Source organism: Syngnathoides biaculeatus, chromosome 4, assembly GCF_019802595.1.
Source record: "Syngnathoides biaculeatus isolate LvHL_M chromosome 4, ASM1980259v1, whole genome shotgun sequence".
In the NCBI taxonomy this organism is placed as follows: Eukaryota; Metazoa; Chordata; class Actinopteri; order Syngnathiformes; family Syngnathidae; genus Syngnathoides; species Syngnathoides biaculeatus.
The window spans coordinates 286,621-307,358 of record NC_084643.1 but is presented as its reverse complement, the minus strand read 5'-3'; the positions used below and the strand labels follow the sequence as shown (position 1 = coordinate 307,358).

Sequence of the window (20,738 nt, the reverse complement as noted above, 5' to 3'; positions counted from 1 at the left end):
TCATCACATCCGTGGCCACGCCAAACAAGACCGCGTTTGATGTCGCAGGTTTCCCGTGGAACTTGTAAAAACCGTCATACCTTGGAACCCTCAGTGGCCGGACCGGATATGCAGTGATTCACAACTTTTATATTTAACTGTATTTTACGTGAGTAAAATCTCTCTGGGACCCCACCAAACAAAGATGTCTGAAAAAGTATCCATCCATCCGTCCATTTGAAAGACTGTGCTACTTGTTCCAGTCCAGAAGGCCACCCCAAGGCAACATTTAGCACCTGCTCATTGGGAGTGAAATTCCATCCATCCATTTTCTTTGGCGCTTATCCTCACGAGGGTCACAGGGGAGTGCCGGAGTATAACCCGGCTGTCAACGGAGCAGGAGGCGGCGATACACCCTGACCTGGTCGCCGGCCAATCGCAGGGCTAATAGACACAAACAGCCGCACTCACGGTCACACCTATGGGCAATTTTATCCATCCATTTTCTTTGGCGCTTATCCTCACGAGGGTCGCAGGGGAGTGCCGGAGTATAACCCAGCTGTCAACGGGCAGGAGGCGGGGGGTACACCCTGAACTGGTTGCCAGCCAATCACAGGGCACATTGAGACAAACAGCCGCACTCACAATCACACCTAGGGGTAATTTTTACCCATCCATTTATTTTCTTTGCCGCTTATCCTCCCGAGGGTCGCGGGGAATGCTGTAACCTATCCCAGCTGTCAACGGGCAGGAGGCAGGGGTACACCCTGAACTGGCTGCCAGCCAATCGCAGGGCACATAGACAAATAGCCACACTCACAATCACACCTATGGGCAATTTTATCCATCCATTTTCTTTGCTGCTTTTCCTCACGAGGGTCACAAGGAATGCTGGAGCCTATCCCAGGTGTCAACGGGCAGGTGGCGGGGGTAGACCCTGAACTGGTTGCCAGCCAATCGCAGGGCACATCGAGACAAACAGTCACACTCACAATCACACCTATGGGCAATTTAGAGTGTCCAATTAATGTTGCATGTTTTGAGATGTGAGAGGGTTCGAACCCGGGTACTCAGAACTGTGAGGCCCAGCTGAAATACATGAATACATGATTTTATGTGGCCTGCGAAGGCAAATCATGTTTGTCAAATTCTGTGATTCTTGTTCAAATCTGTGCCAGAATTTCAAATTGTCATATCATAAATCATAATGTTGAGGTATAGCAAAGCGTTTTTACCGTAATTTCACCAAACATCAACAATCGTTGAAAAACACGTTAGCCTTGATTTCTGATTCCAAAAGTAATTTGTAAATTTCACGTGTCAATATGATGAGGCGATGGTTTCACCGTCATCATGGCCCTCTGAGGGAAACCCGAACTACAACGTGGCCCGCGACAAAAAAATGATTCTGACACCCCTGCTCTAAATTGCCCATAGGTGTGATCGTCAGTGCGGCTGTTTGTCTCCATGTGCCCTACAATTTGCTTTCAACCAGTTCAGGGCGTACCGCCGCCTCCTGCCCGATGACAGCTGGGATAGGCTCCGGCAATCCCCTCAACCCTTGTGAGGATAAGCGTTGAAGAAAATGGATGGATGGGATGTATTCCTACTATGCAGTTCATTATCCGGAAAAAAAAAAGCTTTAAAAAAAACGGTTTTTTTTAGCCGTGGAACACATTATTTCATTTTCCATTAATTGTAGTGCGAAAACGCGCTTTGGATTTCGAACATTTCACTTCTCAACCAGCCTCCTGGAACAAATTGTGGTCGATGCTGCGCGATCCCCGGGACCCTTGTGAGGATAAGCAGCAAAGAAAATGGATGGATGGATTCTGTTTTTGACACATTTTTCAATATCCAAGAGGTGTATTTCTGTGGCTTCCTTCCTTCCTTCCTGTGCAATACGTCGGCGCCGTCTCAAAGCCTTCACTTCCTCCTGCTGTCGTATCGGATCTCATTATATTTTCTAATGTTGTGTCCAGTTTGTTTAACAGCGTGAGGCAGCCGGGCCCTTTTTTTTCTGCTTCACTTCCCCTAAAACATTAGCGATGGAAGAAAATTGGAATTAACTTCGGCGGAGGGAGGGACAGGGTTCCGCATGCTTAATATGGGTCGTTCATTAACAGACGCAGCCGGGTCAAAAAGTCCCGGTTAGACTTTTGACCAAAAAAAAAAAAAGTTCTAGGTTAACACACTGCACAGCCATGTTTTGCTGCTGATTTTTAATTTTTTTTTTTATTAAAAAAAAGATTACATTCTGTAGGTTTGACGTTGGCTTCTGGTCATTGCTCTAATGAGCTCAAATATTACACTGTGAATCATAAGGGGGAGTGTAATAATCATAAATAAGTGAGAGAACACGAGAAAACAAGCTGTACTATACTGAATGTTAACGATGATTAATGAAGGGTGTTGGCTTTGCCTGAAAATGTGTAATGTAATGGACCTTTCTTTCCACTGGTGATCTTAAGCTCCGCCCCCTTAGCCATGTACCACAAACTTCCAAAATGGCAATTGAACAGAACATGTTTGAAGTCGATTCTCTATCACGTATTCCAGACAATATTGCGGTATGGTTTTTTTTTTTGCCAAATGCGTCAGACTTGTCCAAGAGAGTTCTACAGAGAGGTCTCAACTATTTCACGCAAGGATACGTACACGGAATTAAGATTTTGGACGGAGCAGGACGCAATGTCAGAGTTCCAGCGAGATGTTGATGTTTTGACGCCTCACAAACTTCATATTGAAATCCGACAAATAAAATAATGGAATCGTACTGCGCATGTAAAGCAGGGTGAGTAATTTTTACTTGGAAAGATCTTGAGTAATATGATTGTGGTCTTCATAAGTGAGTAGTGCGTGTATTCATTTGACTTGGCTTAACTTTTCCAAGCGCCCGCTACTGACAACCAGCATTCCTTGTGGGACAACATGGCGGCAGAGGCGTGTCAAGCCAGGGGTTAAGACAATGCAGTTATCTGATTGGCTATTGTTGTACGAGTGCTTGACAAGTCAGAATGGTCCATTAGGGACCGAGCCGGGCCAAGGCATTAGTGAACTAAGTAGTTGCTTGAGGGATCCGTGTTCAATGGGGGTTGGGGAAAAATGCATTCAACCTGTTAAGAAAACAAAGAGGTGACACAAAAATCTAAAGGTTGAATACAAGGGCAACACTTGCCACAACAGTAGTAAACCGCAGGCAATCGTTGCGCTGCAGGAGTCTTGTGCCCGGTTCAGGGACGCCCCCTATTGGCAGGCACTCACAACACCCGATCAATTTTATTGATCCCCCGCGGAAGAGAGACAATAGTGACTGCAGCGATGAGAAAGTCACTACATCAGCGTGTGACCTTCATTGCCCAAGAGAGCGTCGACCCCCCCACCACCACCCTTGAAGCGATCCGGCCCAAATCCTCGCTGAGCCATCAGAAAACGGAGCACACTTTAACACGGCCTTAGCGCGCAGCCGCTTTTGACTTGAGGACGTACTTAGCAGCAGTGGAGGAAGATCCTGACGTTAGTGGAAGTTAGAAAAAATGCAGAGGAAGCAGATTGCCACGTCTGGCTTGAAAAGGTCAACTGGGATCTACTGCGTATTGGTTAGTCCATGACTAGATTTTATACAAACGCATTGATAAAAAGCTTAACGTACCAAATGGCTAATAATCGAATTGAAATTTTATGATGATGCTCGGTGGTTTCTTCGACTTGCGTATCAAGAGTCGAGAAAAAAAATCCAGATGCTCAGTGTGATTTGGGTGTTCTGCAATAATGCAGTATTTTTGTAAAAACAGTTCTGGTCTCTACCAAGTTGTGGTCTTGAGGACAATACAGTAGTGCCTCGGTTCTCGACCACAATCCGTTCCAGGAGGCCGGTCGAGAAGTAAAATGTTCGAAATCCGAAGCGCAATTTCCCATTACAATTAATGGAAAATGAAATAATGCGTTCCAAGCCTAACATTTTTTTTAAAGCGTTCTTCTTAACTTTTCCTGATAATAAACCGCATAGTAGAAATATATGTATAGTTTAAATAGAGTATGCTAGGCTGGGAGTACATTGCTGTATCTGTAGCGACTCGGCCCCCAGCCATGTAAACCATTTTTTGATTGACAAAAGTGCAGAATAATTTTAAGCAAGCAATAATGAGGGGGGGGGGAGACAAAGACAAAAATGGAAAAAAAAAAAAAAATCTCAATTTTCGTTTGAAAACCAATTCGTACGAAATGAGAAACCTTCGAAAATCAACATAGCATTGTACGAGCTAACAGACCCAAAGTGAGGCTCCCGGGGGTCCATAACTCGAGCCAGGTCCGAAAGTTATGCGTTGGCTACAATGGTGGAGGCAGCTGCCTGCCATGCCTGGCAGACCCAAACGTATTTTGAGTGTCTGCTGGGAACATCTGACAGTCCTGTCAGAAGGACTTTCACCCTCTGGCAGGGGTTTGAGCAAAACCTGGACATTGACTCTGAGGGAAAATTCTCCACGCTTCCATTGTTGAGGCAGCCAAACACAGCTGTGGGTTGAAGGGGAGACTGCTGACATTGATTTGGAACACGGTGTCAGGCTGGAAATACTTGGAAGACCTTAATTTCACCGACACACTTTCCAATGCAGAATCAGACGCGAGGGACTCTGAAATAGGCTCCGCTATTTTTGAGGTTGAAGTCTCTGAGGTGCTAGTAGGCTACCAGTCATAGCTGAGGGTCCTGGAGTTTGTTGCGCTGTCCCTCCATAAACCTTCTACATCACACCACGAACAAAGAGGGGCAAGCATTCGAGCCTTCCGCTGATTTATACGACATAGATCCCCCGCCACCCCAAAACCAAGTAGTCGCAAATCAGATGTGACTGGAAACACCTTTGGCTGCACAGTTTCTGGGATTGAGGTTCACTGAAAGATGGGGTCGCAGTGGATGCTGATTGGCTAAGATCACGCAGTTGACTGCTCACCAGTCCACGACCTCAACCTCAACCCTAAACTCAAGCCAATGAACTACCAGGACAGTACAACTGATAAAATTTAATCCGTGAATGGACCTTTCCGACCTGTCAATCACTCGTACAGTAATAGCCAATCAGATAGCTGCATTGTCTTGACACGCCCTCGCCGCCATATTGTCCCACAAGCATTGCTGGTTGTCAGTAGCAGGCGCTTGGAAAAGTTAATGTTACGAAGAAAATGGTCCTCAGATGCGCTCGCGGAACGTGCATTTCTGATGAAAGATAGCCTGCTAGATTGATTCATTTTCCAAAGCCTAAAACACAGTTGAAGGAAGCGTCTACGATGGATTAAGGCTCGTGGAAGACCGCACGTAAAACTAAATGTGGACAATATCAACAAACACAAGGCTGTATGTTCGAAGGTAAGTGAGGGAGAAGTACTGTATCTTCTCTGAGTTTGATTTCATTATCATAAGTGATTTATACATTGGAGAACAAATTTCACTTTATTAGTGTATCACTGACGTGCTGAATGAAGCGTGTAACCCTTTATGCCGAAGAGTCGAGTTAGCGATGCGTAAATGCGCCATGCCGTGCAAGAGAAATGTCTATTTGCTTATTTGTATCACATCGGACTTTTAAGACAGAGCACTGGGTCAAATGAATACACCCACTCACTTGTAAAGACTACAATGATATTACTCGCGATCTTTCCAAGCAAAAAGTACTCACCCTGCTTTACATGCGCAGTACGATTCCACGATTTTATCCTGTTGGATTTCAATGTGAAGTTTGTGAGGCGTCAAACATTTTTTTGTTGCATCGATCGCTAACATTTCGCTGTCACTCTGACATTGCGTCCTGCTCTGTCCAAAATCTTAATTCCGTGTACATATCCCTGCGTGAAATAGTTGAGACCTCTCTGTAGAACTCTCTTGGACAAGTCTATCGCATTTGGCAAAAAACATACTGCAATATTATCTGGAATACGCGACAGAGAATCGACTTGAAACATGTTCTGTTCAATCGCCATTTTGGAAGCTTGCGGCTAAGGGGGCGGAGCTTAAAATCACCATCAGAAAGGTCCATTGGTTTGGGGCACTTCGGTAATGACGAAAAATATGAAGTCAGCCGGGTTCGTGTTGGCTTGAAACAGACCAAAAAAAAAAGCAGTACAGCGGGATTGATCAAGAACTTTAATATTTCTCTTTTTTTGATGCTATACACACAAAGGACAATCGAGAAAAAAAAATGATTCCATATAGTCCCCTCCTACCCAAAACACTGGCAACACACCGCCACCTGCGAATCAATCGATATAAAAGGTGACAAGTTGCTGAGACCCAGCCGAGCTGATGAAAAGCGCATCGGTGCAGTGACTGTTTTGGGGAAAAAAAAAAAAAAAATCAAATTAATCTTCAGAGTAAGAAGGCGAGACCGCCGTTCTAACCCGTCATACAAACATGCGCGTTGATTACTTCAGTGTTACCAACTGCTGCGTCGCCATTTTACGGTCCTCTTCGGCTGGACACGTTGTGCCGCTGCGCTGATGCAAAATGCAAAAACTCAAGAAAGTAACGACTACGATCGGGCGCGGGGGGTAAGGGGGGGTCTGTTTCGGTCAAAAAGAAGTCCAGATATAGGTGTCAAAATGAAAGATAAACAATTATGAATCCAACACACCCTGCCTGCAAGCTCACATACACGTACTTGGATGGCGGCATTTCAGTAGATGGCAAACTAAATAAATCAAGACTGTGGATGTGACTGCAAGAACCGACCCATGGAAGCGTACTATCGGGTCTCTAAGATGATGACTCCGGTAGAACCGAGCTGGACTTGCACATTTTGGATTATTTGAGGGCAGTTAACGACTTGTACAAACTCAATTAGGACCGAAACGATTCGAAATGAAGCAACGGATGACGAAAGGAACAAATAAGAGAAGCTGGTTGAAGGACGTTTTGGAGCAACCGGTGCGTCCCGCACTCCACGACTGAGACCTGGTCCACGGGCAGGAGAAGCAGACGGCGGCGTCTGGCCGGTCAGTGTCTTATTTGGTTCCCCCCCCCCCAACCCCCGCTCCCCACAACTCCCTCTCTCAGTTCTTGAGCACCGCCTCGTAGCTCTGGAACACACACTGGGAAACTTCGGGGGCTCTGCATCTCAGGGAGACCTGAGGAAGATCACAACAGGGATTAAACCACATCGCAATGGGTGGAAACTTCACAGGAAGTGGCCAAGTGTTGCTGCGCATTCGTAGCAGAGGTTAGCAGAGTTTCTTTCCTCACATGGGGGGGGGGGGTTGGTTGGATATGGTTCGATTGGGATTTTCCACCTTCAGAAGAAGGATCAGAGGTGAGACGGCTCCTACGGTGCGCATAAAAGGTCGGCACGCCCCTGTTCAAAATCCGGGATTTCGGGTTATAAAGTCAGGAGGGTAATATAAAACTTCAAATCATTTTCCATTAATAATATGACCTCACCCCTACAACTCAATTGACAAATGCAATTATATATTTTCAAGAGAGGGAGTGGAAAAACTGCAAATGTGGTTGCGCAATTGTACACACCCTCATAATGGGGGATGTGGCTGTGTTTAGAAGTAACACATTCACACATAGGAACCAGCACAGATGTGCCACCATTTAGATCCCTACAGACTGATGTGATGATAAAGTTCATATGTTCTAGTAGTTCTAGGGGCTGGGGGGGATGGTGATGATCCAATGTTTAAAACACAGAATTAGCTTTGTGTGTACTGGAGTGTATGTGCTTTCATCCTGGATCAGGCTGTGCCAAGGTGGAATTTTAACATTATACACCATCTCATCCTGCACTTTCAACTCTGGCTTCAGACCAGACCTTTCCCACTCAGAAAAGAGAAAATCTCGCCTGGTTTAACCACTTATTCTTCGATTATTCACATACTGCGACAGTCACTGCATCTTAAAACGACAGCATTTCTTTTTTAACTTTCGAAAGTAAACATAAGCAGCATGTCTAACTCGTCTTTGCTCTACGTTGCCCAGACTGTGGACACTGTCATTATAAAACACACTGATATGTCACGTAAGTACTGTAACAAATGTGATTATGAGTGTACGTCTTTAAGAGCCAGGGAGGGGTGTGGGGGGAGTGTGCTGGAGCAGCGGTCGTTGTTAGAGAACGTTCCGTGTGCTGCCTAAAAGAAACCAGTGGCTTCTTTTCATTTTTTTACAGCACGTATGTGAATTGTGCCATTGGATGTGACACTCACTCATTGAATCACATTGCACAATGCCACAAACTGAATAGTTGTATGCTATACTTTCAATTTTCATTGGATTTTTATTATTATATTTTTTGGCACGCAACGCAGAATATCTGTGAAAAGACTGCATCAGCAGTGCACAATTGCGCACACGCGCAGTTTAGAGGGAATATTGGCTGACGTCTTTTTTTTTTGGTACCAGTCGATCGCAATCGATGCATTGAGCACCCCCATTCTGGTAGATTTTTCCTGATATATTTTTTTTTTCTTTTTCAAACAGAGCCCTGAAGGCTACGTTCTCAAGCTGACTGGTATTCAAAACCCTTCAAAATTCCTTGACCACTTCGACCACTTGGGTGTATTCCGTTCGTGGGGCAGGGTGGGGGTGGCAGGAGTTGCATGAGAGGGGGCGGCATTTTTTTTCCTTACGGCCGGTTTTTGGTGATCCTTGGCGGGACCACTCCGGATCTCTCAGTGTGGGAGCTTTCTGGTCCACTAGGCCGCTTTCAGGAAGACTCCTGGGTCCAACCCTGCCTGCCTCTTGATTGGGTCCAGTGGTGCTGGCTCATCAATTGCAGGACACTTCTGACCCTTGTTGTGCATGCAAAACTGTATCAAATTCAAATTGTCCGAGTCTGCAGACACACCACTGGGACTCATTCACTCAAACTATGCAAATTTCTTGGGAGAGCATCTCGCTTACATTCTGGTCCTCTATCGGTTTAGAATTTACAGAGCCGCTCCCACCGCACTTCAACTGAACAGGTCCACGACGCCTGTCCTGGATGTCTCCCCTCTTGAACCGTCAAGTCCTGTCCTATATATTTCTTGTCCTTCCCTCATTGGGTGTCGTACTACTAACCCATACAACACTCGAATCCTGTGTGTCATAGTGCTTTACTTTCCTCATCTTTTGTTGACTTATTTTCCTGTTATTTAATGAGATTTTCCTTCGTTTTTTTCCCCCCATCGCTCCCCTTCAAAAACTTTAACGGAACGACTGTAAATCTCAACTATCCATCGGAATACAAAGAACCCACAGTGGCATTTTAATAAGTTCGCTGTGACAGTAAAACTGCTCCAGCATAACACTGCGCTTCCTTTCTGCTTGACCTAACAGGTGAACAGAAATGGAAAAGAAAAAAAAAAGCACAACGTAAGCCTTACTACATTTACCCTTTTCTCCTTCCTTTTTATGATATGTATAATTATTGGTTAATATATCAATAAACATACATGACTACTGTGATAGGCATTTGATGTTATTGATCAATTACTGGTTATTGATACATTTGTTTTTAAATACTACATTAAATTGAATAGGAGCATCCTTTTGATGTGTTGTAGTGAGCATAATCCATTCATCCATTCATTATCTGAGCCGCTTATCCTCACGAGGGTCGCGGGAGTGCTGGAACCTATCCCAGCTAGTTTTGGATCCTGAAGTGGATTGCCAGCCAATCACAGGGCAGACAAAAACAACCATTCACACTCCCAATCACACCCACGGGCAATTTAGAGTCTCCAATCAATGCATGATTTTTGGGATGTTGTTGACATTTATCACCCGTCATACGTACGCGGATCTTTTGTTACGTGATGAAAGACCGATTACGTGGTCCGCCCCAAGCTATTTTTTTTTTAGTAGCTGTATACACACCTACCTATCATTTGGAACCCACAAAGCTCTCGTCCTTTGCTCCCGTGCAATCAATTTTTCACGACAAACTTGGTCTTTTTGAAAAGTATAAAGAATGAATCCATCCTCCCAAGCGTTCGAACAATATCCAGCACTACAACGAGCCGGCATTTTGGCTAACACGAAGGAACAACGAGCTATCTTCCAGCAGGTAAAACTAGTGGAAACATACAAGACCGCTTGAGTGGGCGTCTGCTACTCACGTCACTTCCTGCTTCTTGTCGAAAAGAAATCCCTCGAGAAGAATTTTCATGGCGGGTGTTACAAAAAGCTGTATACGTCAAAATCATGTTTTGTGGTGAAAAAAAACGGATGGGTCCATAGCGGCTGCATTTTTTTTCCATTAATAACATACTAAACATCATCCATTTCATGACAGTGGCCCTTTAATGAGGAATTGTAAAACTGACCGTGAGCAAAATTATTTAATCATTTCTGAAAGAAAGAAAACCCCACAATTATCCTAAGAACATTGTCGCAGAAGTATTGTGGTTTGTCATTATCCGTTTCAGCCAATTACAGTCTCATCAATTTCATGTTATTTCAGCAATAATTGACGACAGATCTATCTTTGTATATGAAACATGCAACAGAATATCGGGATGGACTTTTGAAGAACGTCACGTTAAAACGCAGTTTAACCAAACCCATACAATTACTATCTGAAGAGGGGAGAAGGGGGGGAGACAAGCGCGCCGACATCATTGGTCACACAGTTGCTATGGGGACACGAGATGGCAGATGAGAATGTGTCCAAATGAAGCCGCGCTCCATTTCTCCAACTCGACTTAAGTTGTTTCTCCTGTTTTACTCCCGTGACATTTTGCTTGCATTGTGAGCCTCTAAAGTCAAATTTATTCATTCATAGCTAAACCTGGTGGAGAAATTGAGTGCAGAATTGGCATAAATCTATAAAATGCAAGTACAAGAAAAAAAAAAAAAAAGTGTCTTGGGAGAGCCGAAGCACAATTAAGTCGCTTCTTTCGGGAGAAGGCTCCTCGAGTGAGGCTATTTCACTTCATTGGAACAATTTGAGTTCACATATTTTCTTCCGGATCGCGATAGAGGCCAAAAAAAATGTGCAGTGGCAGGGCTTGTCTAAAAATAGTCTCCGCCGACATGGCTTTAGCGTGCCGTGCCAAGGAACAAAGTGGAAGCAGCTCAGAGGCGAGCGTCAGAACAAACTGTGAACATAAACCGCAAACTTTTCTCTTTCATCGAATAACGCAACGAAGCATCCCAAATGCACTCACACACACACACACACACACAAAGTGCTGAGTCTAAAGTTAAGCGCTCGTCAAATGCTAAGTGTTCGCCGCGGACATCAATTATTTAAACATGCTTTTATTTCAGTATGTGCCTCACAAGGAGGTAAGAAAAAAAAAAAAAAAAAAAAAAAAAAAAAAAAACACACACTGGCCTGGGGGAATATGCACAATCTAATCACATCTAAGAGATAAAATTATTATTATTTTATTTCCGTCCTTTATAATTAAAAAAAAAACTGATTATGATTCAGTCACTGGTTTTGGCCATTACAAGTCAAATCAAATTATCAAAAGTCTCATGATAATCAGTCTGCTTTCATAGAGGAATCTGATAGTATTTATCGTAATTTCCGGCCTATAAACCGCAACTTTTTCACACGCTTTTGACCCTGCGGCTTCTGCGGTGATGCGGCCAATTTGTGCATTTTTTTTTCTAACAGCCGCAAGGGGGCACTTGGGCGGAAAAAGTAAGAGACCAGTGGAATATAGGTGCCAAGGAAGTGACTTTTACCGGTCCTACCCTGTTTGCGCTCCGCTAGCGTGTTACTGCCGTGTCTGAGTGATTTTCACCACTATGTTTTTTTTTTTTTAACTGGGCCTGTTAGCGCAGCAGCAGTAGCACTAGCAATAGCACGGCAGCAGCACTAGCGTTTGTGTGGCGGCGCTAGCGTTAAACTCTCTGTGTACAGTCTTTGTAAATATCTTGTGTTTCAATGTCTGTTTTAATGTGGGCACTTGCGGCTTTTACACGGCTGCGCCCTATGTATGTACCAAATGGTATTTCCTTTACAAATGTACTGGGTGAGGCATATTGAGCTGAGGCGGGAATTACAGTACTTTTGAGAAGCTGAAATTCAGATTTGAGCAACTTTAAATTAAACTAAGTCTCAAAATGATTGATTATAAAAGTAATTTAATTTGAGCATCAGTTGATCGTGGATTAAACAATGAATCGTTCCAAACCTACTCTGAAAAATAAAACAAAAAAAACAACACAAGGTGTAATTACGTTAGGACAAGCAGTCACAATAACTATGTGCCTTTAAAGTTCAAGTGTCATGAAATGGATGATTTTTTTTTGTACGTTTAATAATGGAAAAAACGGCAGCCGGTATGGACCCATCCGTTTTTTGAAGTATATGGCTTTTTGTAACTCCCACCATGAAAATTCTCTCAAGGGATTTCTTTTTGACAAGCAGGAAGTGACGTTAGTAGCAGACACCCACTCAAGCGGTCTTGTATGTTTCCACTAGTTTTACCCGCTGGAAGGTAACTCATTCTTCCTTCGTGTAAGACAAAATGCCGGCTCGTTGTATTGCTGGATATTGTTCGAACACTCGGGAGGATGGATTAATTCTTCATACTTTACAAAGAGACCAAGTTTGTCGTGAAAAATGGATTGCACGGGTGCAAAGGACGAGAGCTTCGTGGGTTCCAAATGACAGGTAGGTGTGTATACAGCTACTAAAAAAAAAAAAAATTGCACGGGGTGGACCACGTAATCGGTCTTTCATCACGTAACAAAAGATCTGCGTACGTATGACAGGGGTGATAAATGTCTCGATGTGCGCTTAGGCCCGGCTATCACGTCAGGCTCGCTAGCGAAGGCTGCCGCGTCGGGCTCGCTAGCGAAGGCTGCCGCGTCGGGCTCGCTAGCGAAGGCTGCCGCGTCGGGCTCGCTAGCGAAGGCTGCCGCATCGGGCTTGCGGACAGCAGCAGCTATGTGGGCAATGGCGCACTCAGCTGCGTGCGACGACACCGCCGTAAAGCGGCCTGGCTCGATTGTGAGATGTTCTATTCTTCGAAAAGAGCTTCCGTGTCCCACAGTAGAGGACAAAGCGTGTTGTCAATGGCTAATGTCCGGGTGACGTCACGAGCAGTAGATGCAGCCAATATGGCGACCACTTGAATGTCAAATGAGATTTCCGCAACTTTGCGCATGGATGTCGCGCTCATTAATGTTTTCATGTAGACACTGAAGTGAATAATGTCATGTGTATTTTTCATTTCAATATCTATTTTAGAATATTTATAGTGATGACACTTGACCTTTAAGGGGTGTGGCCTGGGGCGTGACATCAGAAATATGTCTGTGTGTGAGGTTTCGCCTACTGTAGCATCAAGCAAATGTTCTCATTTTGTATTTGATTGGTCATAAATAAAAAGCTGACACCATTGCAAACTACATCGCAACGTAGCAATTTTTTTAATGTTGTTTTTTTGTACCTCATAATGTGGTTGTGTGTATGTATATATATATATATATATACATACACACACACACACACACACACACACCACACACACACACACACATACTGCATTTCTCACAAGGTATAAAACAGGAGAAAATTCTGCTTATTGGGGAAATAACAACAAGGTGCCAAATGGAGTCGCCTAGCCAGAAGAAAACAAAAAGATGACATGAGCAGCAGTAGTGTGGAGGTCGCGCCAAGGTTGTCATTCAGGACTCGTTATGCAGAAAATCAAAGCCAAACACGATCCATCAAAGCTGAGACAAGCTCAGACGCTCCGCATCAAAATGCACGCACGCAAGCATGCACGCGGCAAAATTGGACTCCTAGTACAATCATCACCTGTCTTCCCACTCAGTCTCTTTCAACTCCCTCATTATTGCGCATCATTATCTATATACCTATCTAGACATCATTTCCCGTTTGTTACGTACGCAGACAATATGGAAGAGACACCCAGGTACATATTACAATATTGTCACTAGAAATGCTTCACTAAACACTACAATTCAAATTTAGTTCAGGAGGAGCTTGTTGATAACACTCAAATTGGCTGGAGAACACAACATATACCATAATTTCCGGCCTATTAGCCGCGACTTTTTTCCCCCACACGCTTTCAACCCTGCAGTTTATGTGGTGATGCGGCTAATTTGTGCGGTTTTTTTTCCCCCAAACGGCAGCAAAGGGGCACTTGAGCGATAAAAGGTAAGAGTGAGACTGCAGGTGGAATATAGGTGCCGAGGAAGTGATTTTTACCGGTCCGGCCCTGTTAGCGCTAACGTGTTATTGCTGTGTCTCAATGATTTTTACTTGTATGTTTTTTTTAACCGGCCTTGTTCGCGCAGCGCTAGCGTTGCGCTAGCATTAAACTGTGTGTACCATCTTTCTTTGTAAATATCTCTTGTTTCAATGTGGGTTTCAATGTTGGCACTTACGGCTTTGACACAGCTGCGGCGTACGTATGTACCAAATGGCATTTCCTTTACATGTGTACTCGATGAGGCTTATAACCAGGTGCGCTCTGTTGGCAGGAAATTACGGTATTTGTTTAATCTGAAAGTGCAGTATCTCAATGTTCTAGTCAAACTGGGGTTGGCAACATTTTGAATGATTTGAGATTAACATTCAGTAACATCAAATGGTGGTGGTGGTGGGGGGGGGAATATTATGAAATTATTATGAACTCTGGATAAAAGAAAAAGGAAAATCACTTAGGATCAATTAAGCATCCCCATACTTAAAAAGAGTGCCTTTTTGTTTGGTTGCTAATTCTCTGAGAGCTGTAAACGCTGTCATCTTTTTTTGATGGGCATAAAGCTTTCTGATTCATGTTGATCAATCAAAGTCAGTTGTGTACCTTATTGATTGATTTATTTATTCAGATAATATAATTCAAACTTGGCCTTGATGAAGGACGCAAACATTTCCAGTCTCGGGTAATACAATGAAAACATGTTTGAAACCCTGTGTGAACTCACCGTGTAGTTGGGGTTTCCTGCCTGGGCCCTGAGCTCGGCGAGCACCCAAATTCCATTGGTGAGTTTCATGGACTGGTACAGCATATCCTGACCCTCCACAGTTCGCTTGGCTATGGTGAAGATGTTGCTGCTGTGCAGTTTGCTCGAGGCGGCATCTTTAGAAAAAGAGTAAAAAAGGACGACCTAGTCAATCATATACAAATTACCGTAATTTCCGGACAATAAGACGCGACTCCCCCCCCACGGTTTCAACCGTGCAGTTTATGCGGCGATGAGGCTAAATTGTGCATTTTTTTCTAACGGCCGCAAAGGGGGCACTCAAGTCGAAAAGGTAAGAGTGAGACTGGTGGAATATATATGCCGAGGAAGTGACTTTTACCGGTACGGCCCTGTTAGTGCTGCGCTAGGGTGTTACTGTCGTGTCTCAGTGATTTTTACCAGTATGTTTTTTTTAACCAGCCCTGTTAGCGCTGGTTAGCGTCGGCGCTAGCATGAGCGTGAGCGCGGCGGCGCCAGCATTAAACTCTCTGTGTACCATCTTTCTTTGTAAATATCTTGTGTTTCAATGTCGGTTTCAATGGGCACTTGTGGCTTTTACATGGCTACGTAGTATGTATGTACCAAATGGTATTTCCTTTACAAATGTACTCTGTGAGGCTTATAACCAGGTGCGCTCTGTAGGCTGGGAAATACGGTACTGCGATCTTCTGGCCCCAGTGATTTTTACCGGTATGTTTTTTTTTTTTTTTTTTTAAACTGGCCCTGTTAGCTCGGGGGCGCAAGCGTTAGCTCGGGGGCGCAAGCGTTAGCTCGGGGGCGCAAGCGTTAGCTCGGGGGCGCAAGCGTTAGCTCGGGGGCGCAAGCGTTACTGTGGTGGCGGTGCTAGCGTTAGTGTGGCTTTTAAACAACTGCAAGTACCAAATGGTATTTCCTTTACAAATGTACTGGGTGAGGCTTATAACCAGGTGCGCTCTGCAGGGTGGGAATTACAGTATAAGTCGTTCACAGGGCCTGACTTCCTGATGTGTTGCACCAGCACATTGAACAATTTTTTTCTCACAAGAAAAAAATAATAGTGATGTAAAATATCCATTAAGGTGTCATTAGCATTTCTTTCTCCAGCTCGGCTCCTCCACTGCTCGCGTAAAAAAACACGTTCTCCATGAATTGTCATTACATACCGTTTGCTTGAATTTAATGCAAAATGAATTTTATATGTGTCAGGCTATATGAAGCGTGACACCAGTCTACGGTAAGGACCCTGTCACCTGAGTTAAGATGGCAGTCGTTGAGCTGGAACTTGGACTCATTTTCATTCGGAATGTCTTTCCACGTGGCAAGGAAGACTTGTCGCTCTGCAGATGAAAAGACAGGCGCAACGTGAGTACTAAGTCTTTGTGCTCATGAGACAGACAATATGAGTAAAGAAAAATGGCGTGTCAGATATTCTGTTATGAACAAAGCAGCAATACGCCCACACCCAAAAAAAGATTTGAAATTAAATACTGTACAGGAAACAAAAAAGTGCATTAGAACCGCCACATTACCTCTAAAAGGTAATCTGACAATAAGCCCCTTACTAACAGATGTTGTCCTTGGCGACAGGAGAGATTGGAAGGCATTGCGTGAAGAGCTGCAGCAAAACCACTCACCCATCTTTCCGTCCTCTACGAAGAGCATGCTGATGGGGTACTGGCAGCTGAAGTAGAAGACGTCAATGTTGTTCTTAACGGCCACCTAGGAGACGGCCGGGTGGTGTTTAAGCGGGGAGATAGCAGGAAAAAAAAACCATGCAAAAATTAATTATGTGTCAAGTGTCGCACGAAATAGCTTTCGTTAGACACTCAAATCTTATGTCACACAAGAACACATTTTCTTTGTAAGAGTAGAACATTTCCCTAGCAACATTAGGTCCACATGCACATTAAGATTTTCTGCCTTGCAATTAAAAATGGTTATTACAGTAAAATATTGTTCTGTTTTTGATTGCCCCGTTTGGCGCACAGAAGAAAGAAAGATTTTAGCATGATGCAGTACAATGCAGTTCTACCATTAACTATAGCCGCTATGTAAAATCCATTAAATTAATTTCTCTCTTGAACTTGGTTGATGATGACCTATTAGATCAGATAATTGGAGATGAGAGAAACCCTCCTATTCTGTCATTTATAAAGGTATTATAATACCACTGTTAATGAATGTAAGTTAATTGTATTTTTTTTTCTCTGTATATAAAAGTGTGGGAAAAAATATTTTTAAAAAAATTCTCTCTTACAGGGGTAATACATTTTTTATGAAAACTATTGTATTTGCTAGTAGCTGTTGAGGGTCATTTCAATTAGTTTTTATGAAAAAATTACAAACATGCATGTGGTAAGTAAGCAAGTGAAATTTAAAAAAGGCATTCAACAGTACTGTAGGTCTATATTTCAAATGAAAAAAAAAAGTATAAACTTTTCAGAAAGGTTTATTTATATTTTGATTATTTTTTATGTTTATTCTTAACATAATTTATGTTAAGTGAAAAAGTCCAACTGTTCCAAGTAACTGCAACAACAAGCAAATCTGCTGAGAGAAGCGTGGCGAGTTGGGCCGACTACCATTAAGAGATAACAGGATGACTCCTGACTAAGGAAAAATGAGTGCAAACTTGATTGCTTAAGCAAACATGTTTGCAACGTGCTAGAGCGAGAGAACACAATTTAGCACCTGCAATATTTGTAATATTAGTAAAAAGGAAGGAAAAAAAAAACAATCCATGGAGCACATGCCCAATGTTCCCTCTAATTTATCAGTGTCTGAGCAAACACACTAAGCCCGTGAGCGCCCCCTTTGACCACTGTGAGCAACAGACGCATGCTTTGTGGTCAGATCAGCGTCATTCATTTACGTTACATGGCTCATTAAAAGGTTCATATTACAGTCCCATCAGAACATTTTTTTGCAAACTTACACTGAAAATGTCAACAAACAAAAAATCCATGACATTTACTTCTACATATATTACAAATACCTACCAAGACAACTATTAACTATAAATTAGAATTATCGCTACCAGCTTGGTTTTTTTTTTTTTTTTTTTTTTTAACCCACAATGATATCCCCGTCTGTTTTTCTTGGTGTAAAACTGAATTATTGCTTGCAGTATATCTTCCGCAATGCCTGTTGAAAGCTCCCACAGTTTTAGGGTTAACGTTATGTTGTCCCCGATATTTAAAATACAGAATTAGCTTTTTGTGCACTGTATCATCTGTGCTTTCATCCTTCATCAGGCTGTGCAAAGGTAGAATTTTAACATTATACACCATCTCATCCTGTACTTTCTATTTGCGCTTCGGACCAAACCTTTTTCACTCAAAAAAATGAGAGAAAATCTCATCCAATTTCACCACTTTTTCTTCGATTATTCACATACCCCGGTGTTTGTAATTATGAGTATACCCCTTTAAAATGGAGGGGGGCGGTGTCAGGTAAACAAGGAAGTAGCATGTGTGGCCCGGTGTGCCTGAGCAGCAGCAAGAAAAGAAAAAAAAAAAACACGTCAGGCTGTAGTTCAGTGTGCTCAATCTGTTTTCCCTCTGCCCTGAGTGTGCGACGAGTGCGCAAATGCGCAGTTGCGCAGCTTAGAGGGAACATTGGACATGCCATATGACTACCAATATGTTAGCGTGAACATGCAATTTAGTTCATCCCATATCATCCCCTAATTCTTTTAAAAAGGATAACACGGGCTTGCTAGTAACAGTTATTATGGAGTGTTCCGAACTTCACATGCACAAATGGACAATCCACTCTTGTCTAGCTCCAGCTGTTAACGACACAAGTTGCCACTGAAGAACACCTACATGAGCACCAGAGGAATATTCTTAACGCAGCATCAGGGAGATAAAGCACAAGTGCAGATGAATGATTAATGAGGCTACAGTTAATGAAGCAATCTGCTATCTTAGCTAAACCGATCACTTGAGGGTTTGGCACCCCGCTCCACACAGCAGGTGACCGCAATTAATTATGAATAGCCCGCAGTCGCAATGTTTCTATAAAATGCCACCAAAGCTTCTCTCTTTAATGTGCACATTTGCCATGAAAGGTTCCAGGCAATTATAAGGCTACAAAAAATGTGACCACATATCAGTGGTTTAAAAAATACTCTACTTCAAAGTTCCTGGACTAGAGAACGGTGCCCATCAAAGTTAATTAGAAAGCCAGAGAAGGGCTAAGAGACACAAAGGAACCACATGTTGCATGACCACTTATGGCTGCCCCCACCTCTTGCATCCCTTCAGCCGCTATTCTCCCCGATTCAAACTACTGCATGCCACTGTTGTGTTGGTCTTATTCAAAGTAACTAAAACTTTTCAGCAGCATTGTCACACAGCTAGTACACCTAAAATGCATCAAAAATAGTAAAGCGTGAAGCCCAAAAAATTTAATATTTTAACCACTAAATATTTTGTTTTACAACTATTCATGAATCATATGAAAGTAAAAAAAAAACTGTACAAATAAAATTGGAGGAACAAAAACTATTTTAAAACTACCACTAACACATGTGATACATTGAAATTAAAGACAAACAGATGTGATTTGACTGAACGAAAAAAGACTGAAAACTAGCTAGGGGCTGCAAGCATGATCTTCAATTTTAACGTGCAAGTTTTATAAATTGTATTATGAATGAAATCTATCTAGTACATCTAAAAAAAAAATGCAATTGTTTTCAAAATGTACACAATATGATCATTCATTATTTAGGTGCAAACCTTTACCCCAAAAATTTACAAATTGAAATACGAATTCAACTAAGTAAACTACCAAATTTAATTCAGATTTGCATCATGGCATGCAAGCATGCTTTCATGTGCGTGTATATCATATCCATTCAAAAACTTTTTAATTTCTTGTTTTAGTAAATGATTGAAACATGAATTTGACAACAATTATTAACGTCATCTGTCGTTATCAGTAAATAATGGACATTTTCACAAGTAATTACTTCTGAACTCTCACCGTCTGCAACTGGGGTTAATTCTTGGCTTGACATCTTAATGTAGCAACTATGGAAAAGTTTGTTTTCGTTGCTTTCAGTGGTTGATGTGTTTTTTGTCGTTTCGCGAGAACTTCCAATGCCTTGAAACCTTTTGATCCATGGTCAGTAGTATTCTGACACCATGTGCACAATGCTTTACCAGGTCGATCGATTCTGCGAATTAAGTCGCTGAACATAGTGGGAACTTCGCTCCTTACAGCTAACCCTAACCTAACCCTGGTCAGGAGGAACACATACGACCAATCAACAGACATGTATCTAATCTTCCACCTTGCTTGCAAAAGTCAGACTGGGATTTGACCGAGTGTGGATTCTGGCACGGGTTACGGTCGGAATATTGCATAAAAACGGAGACTATATACATATATATACATACATATATACATATATATACATACATATATACATACATATACACATACATATATACATACATACATATACATACATACACATACATATACATACACATATATATAATTTTTTTTTTTTTTTTTTTTTAATCAATGCAATTTAAAAAGGCAGAATGGAATGGAAAAATCACATGTTTGAGACAAAGGTCAATGTTGGAAAATCATCAGGCAGGTTTTCCACCCGCATTGGGGAATTAAACATTTTGAGCGTGTCACCTGCAAGTTATTGAGAGGCTCCATCTTCATGACAGGTCCCACAGTATTGAGAGGAAGGACTGCTTCGATACTCTGGTTTGGGCTAACTGGGGTGAGAACCTGGAGAGGACCGGCAGGAGCCAAACCAAAACTAAAGCCGGAAAGAGCAGTGTAAATGGCAAATAGTTCTAAATTTACG

General features: G+C 42.7%; 1 protein-coding gene across 2 annotated transcripts in view; it reads right to left on the bottom strand.

Moving 5' to 3' along the window:
- Window positions 1–6,105: 6,105 nt before the first annotated feature.
- Window positions 6,106–20,738, bottom strand: part of ap1b1 (adaptor related protein complex 1 subunit beta 1) — a 29,367-nt gene continuing 14,734 nt past the window's right edge. For both annotated transcript variants that reach the window (XM_061817047.1, XM_061817046.1), the window contains exons 18-22: window positions 20,561–20,690; window positions 16,534–16,618; window positions 16,150–16,236; window positions 14,882–15,036; window positions 6,106–7,098 (exon numbers count right to left, since the gene is read on the bottom strand). In XM_061817047.1, the coding sequence (XP_061673031.1) occupies window positions 7,024–7,098; window positions 14,882–15,036; window positions 16,150–16,236; window positions 16,534–16,618; window positions 20,561–20,690 (532 nt within the window). In that variant the 3' untranslated portion in view covers window positions 6,106–7,023. The remainder of the gene's footprint in view (window positions 7,099–14,881; window positions 15,037–16,149; window positions 16,237–16,533; window positions 16,619–20,560; window positions 20,691–20,738) is intronic.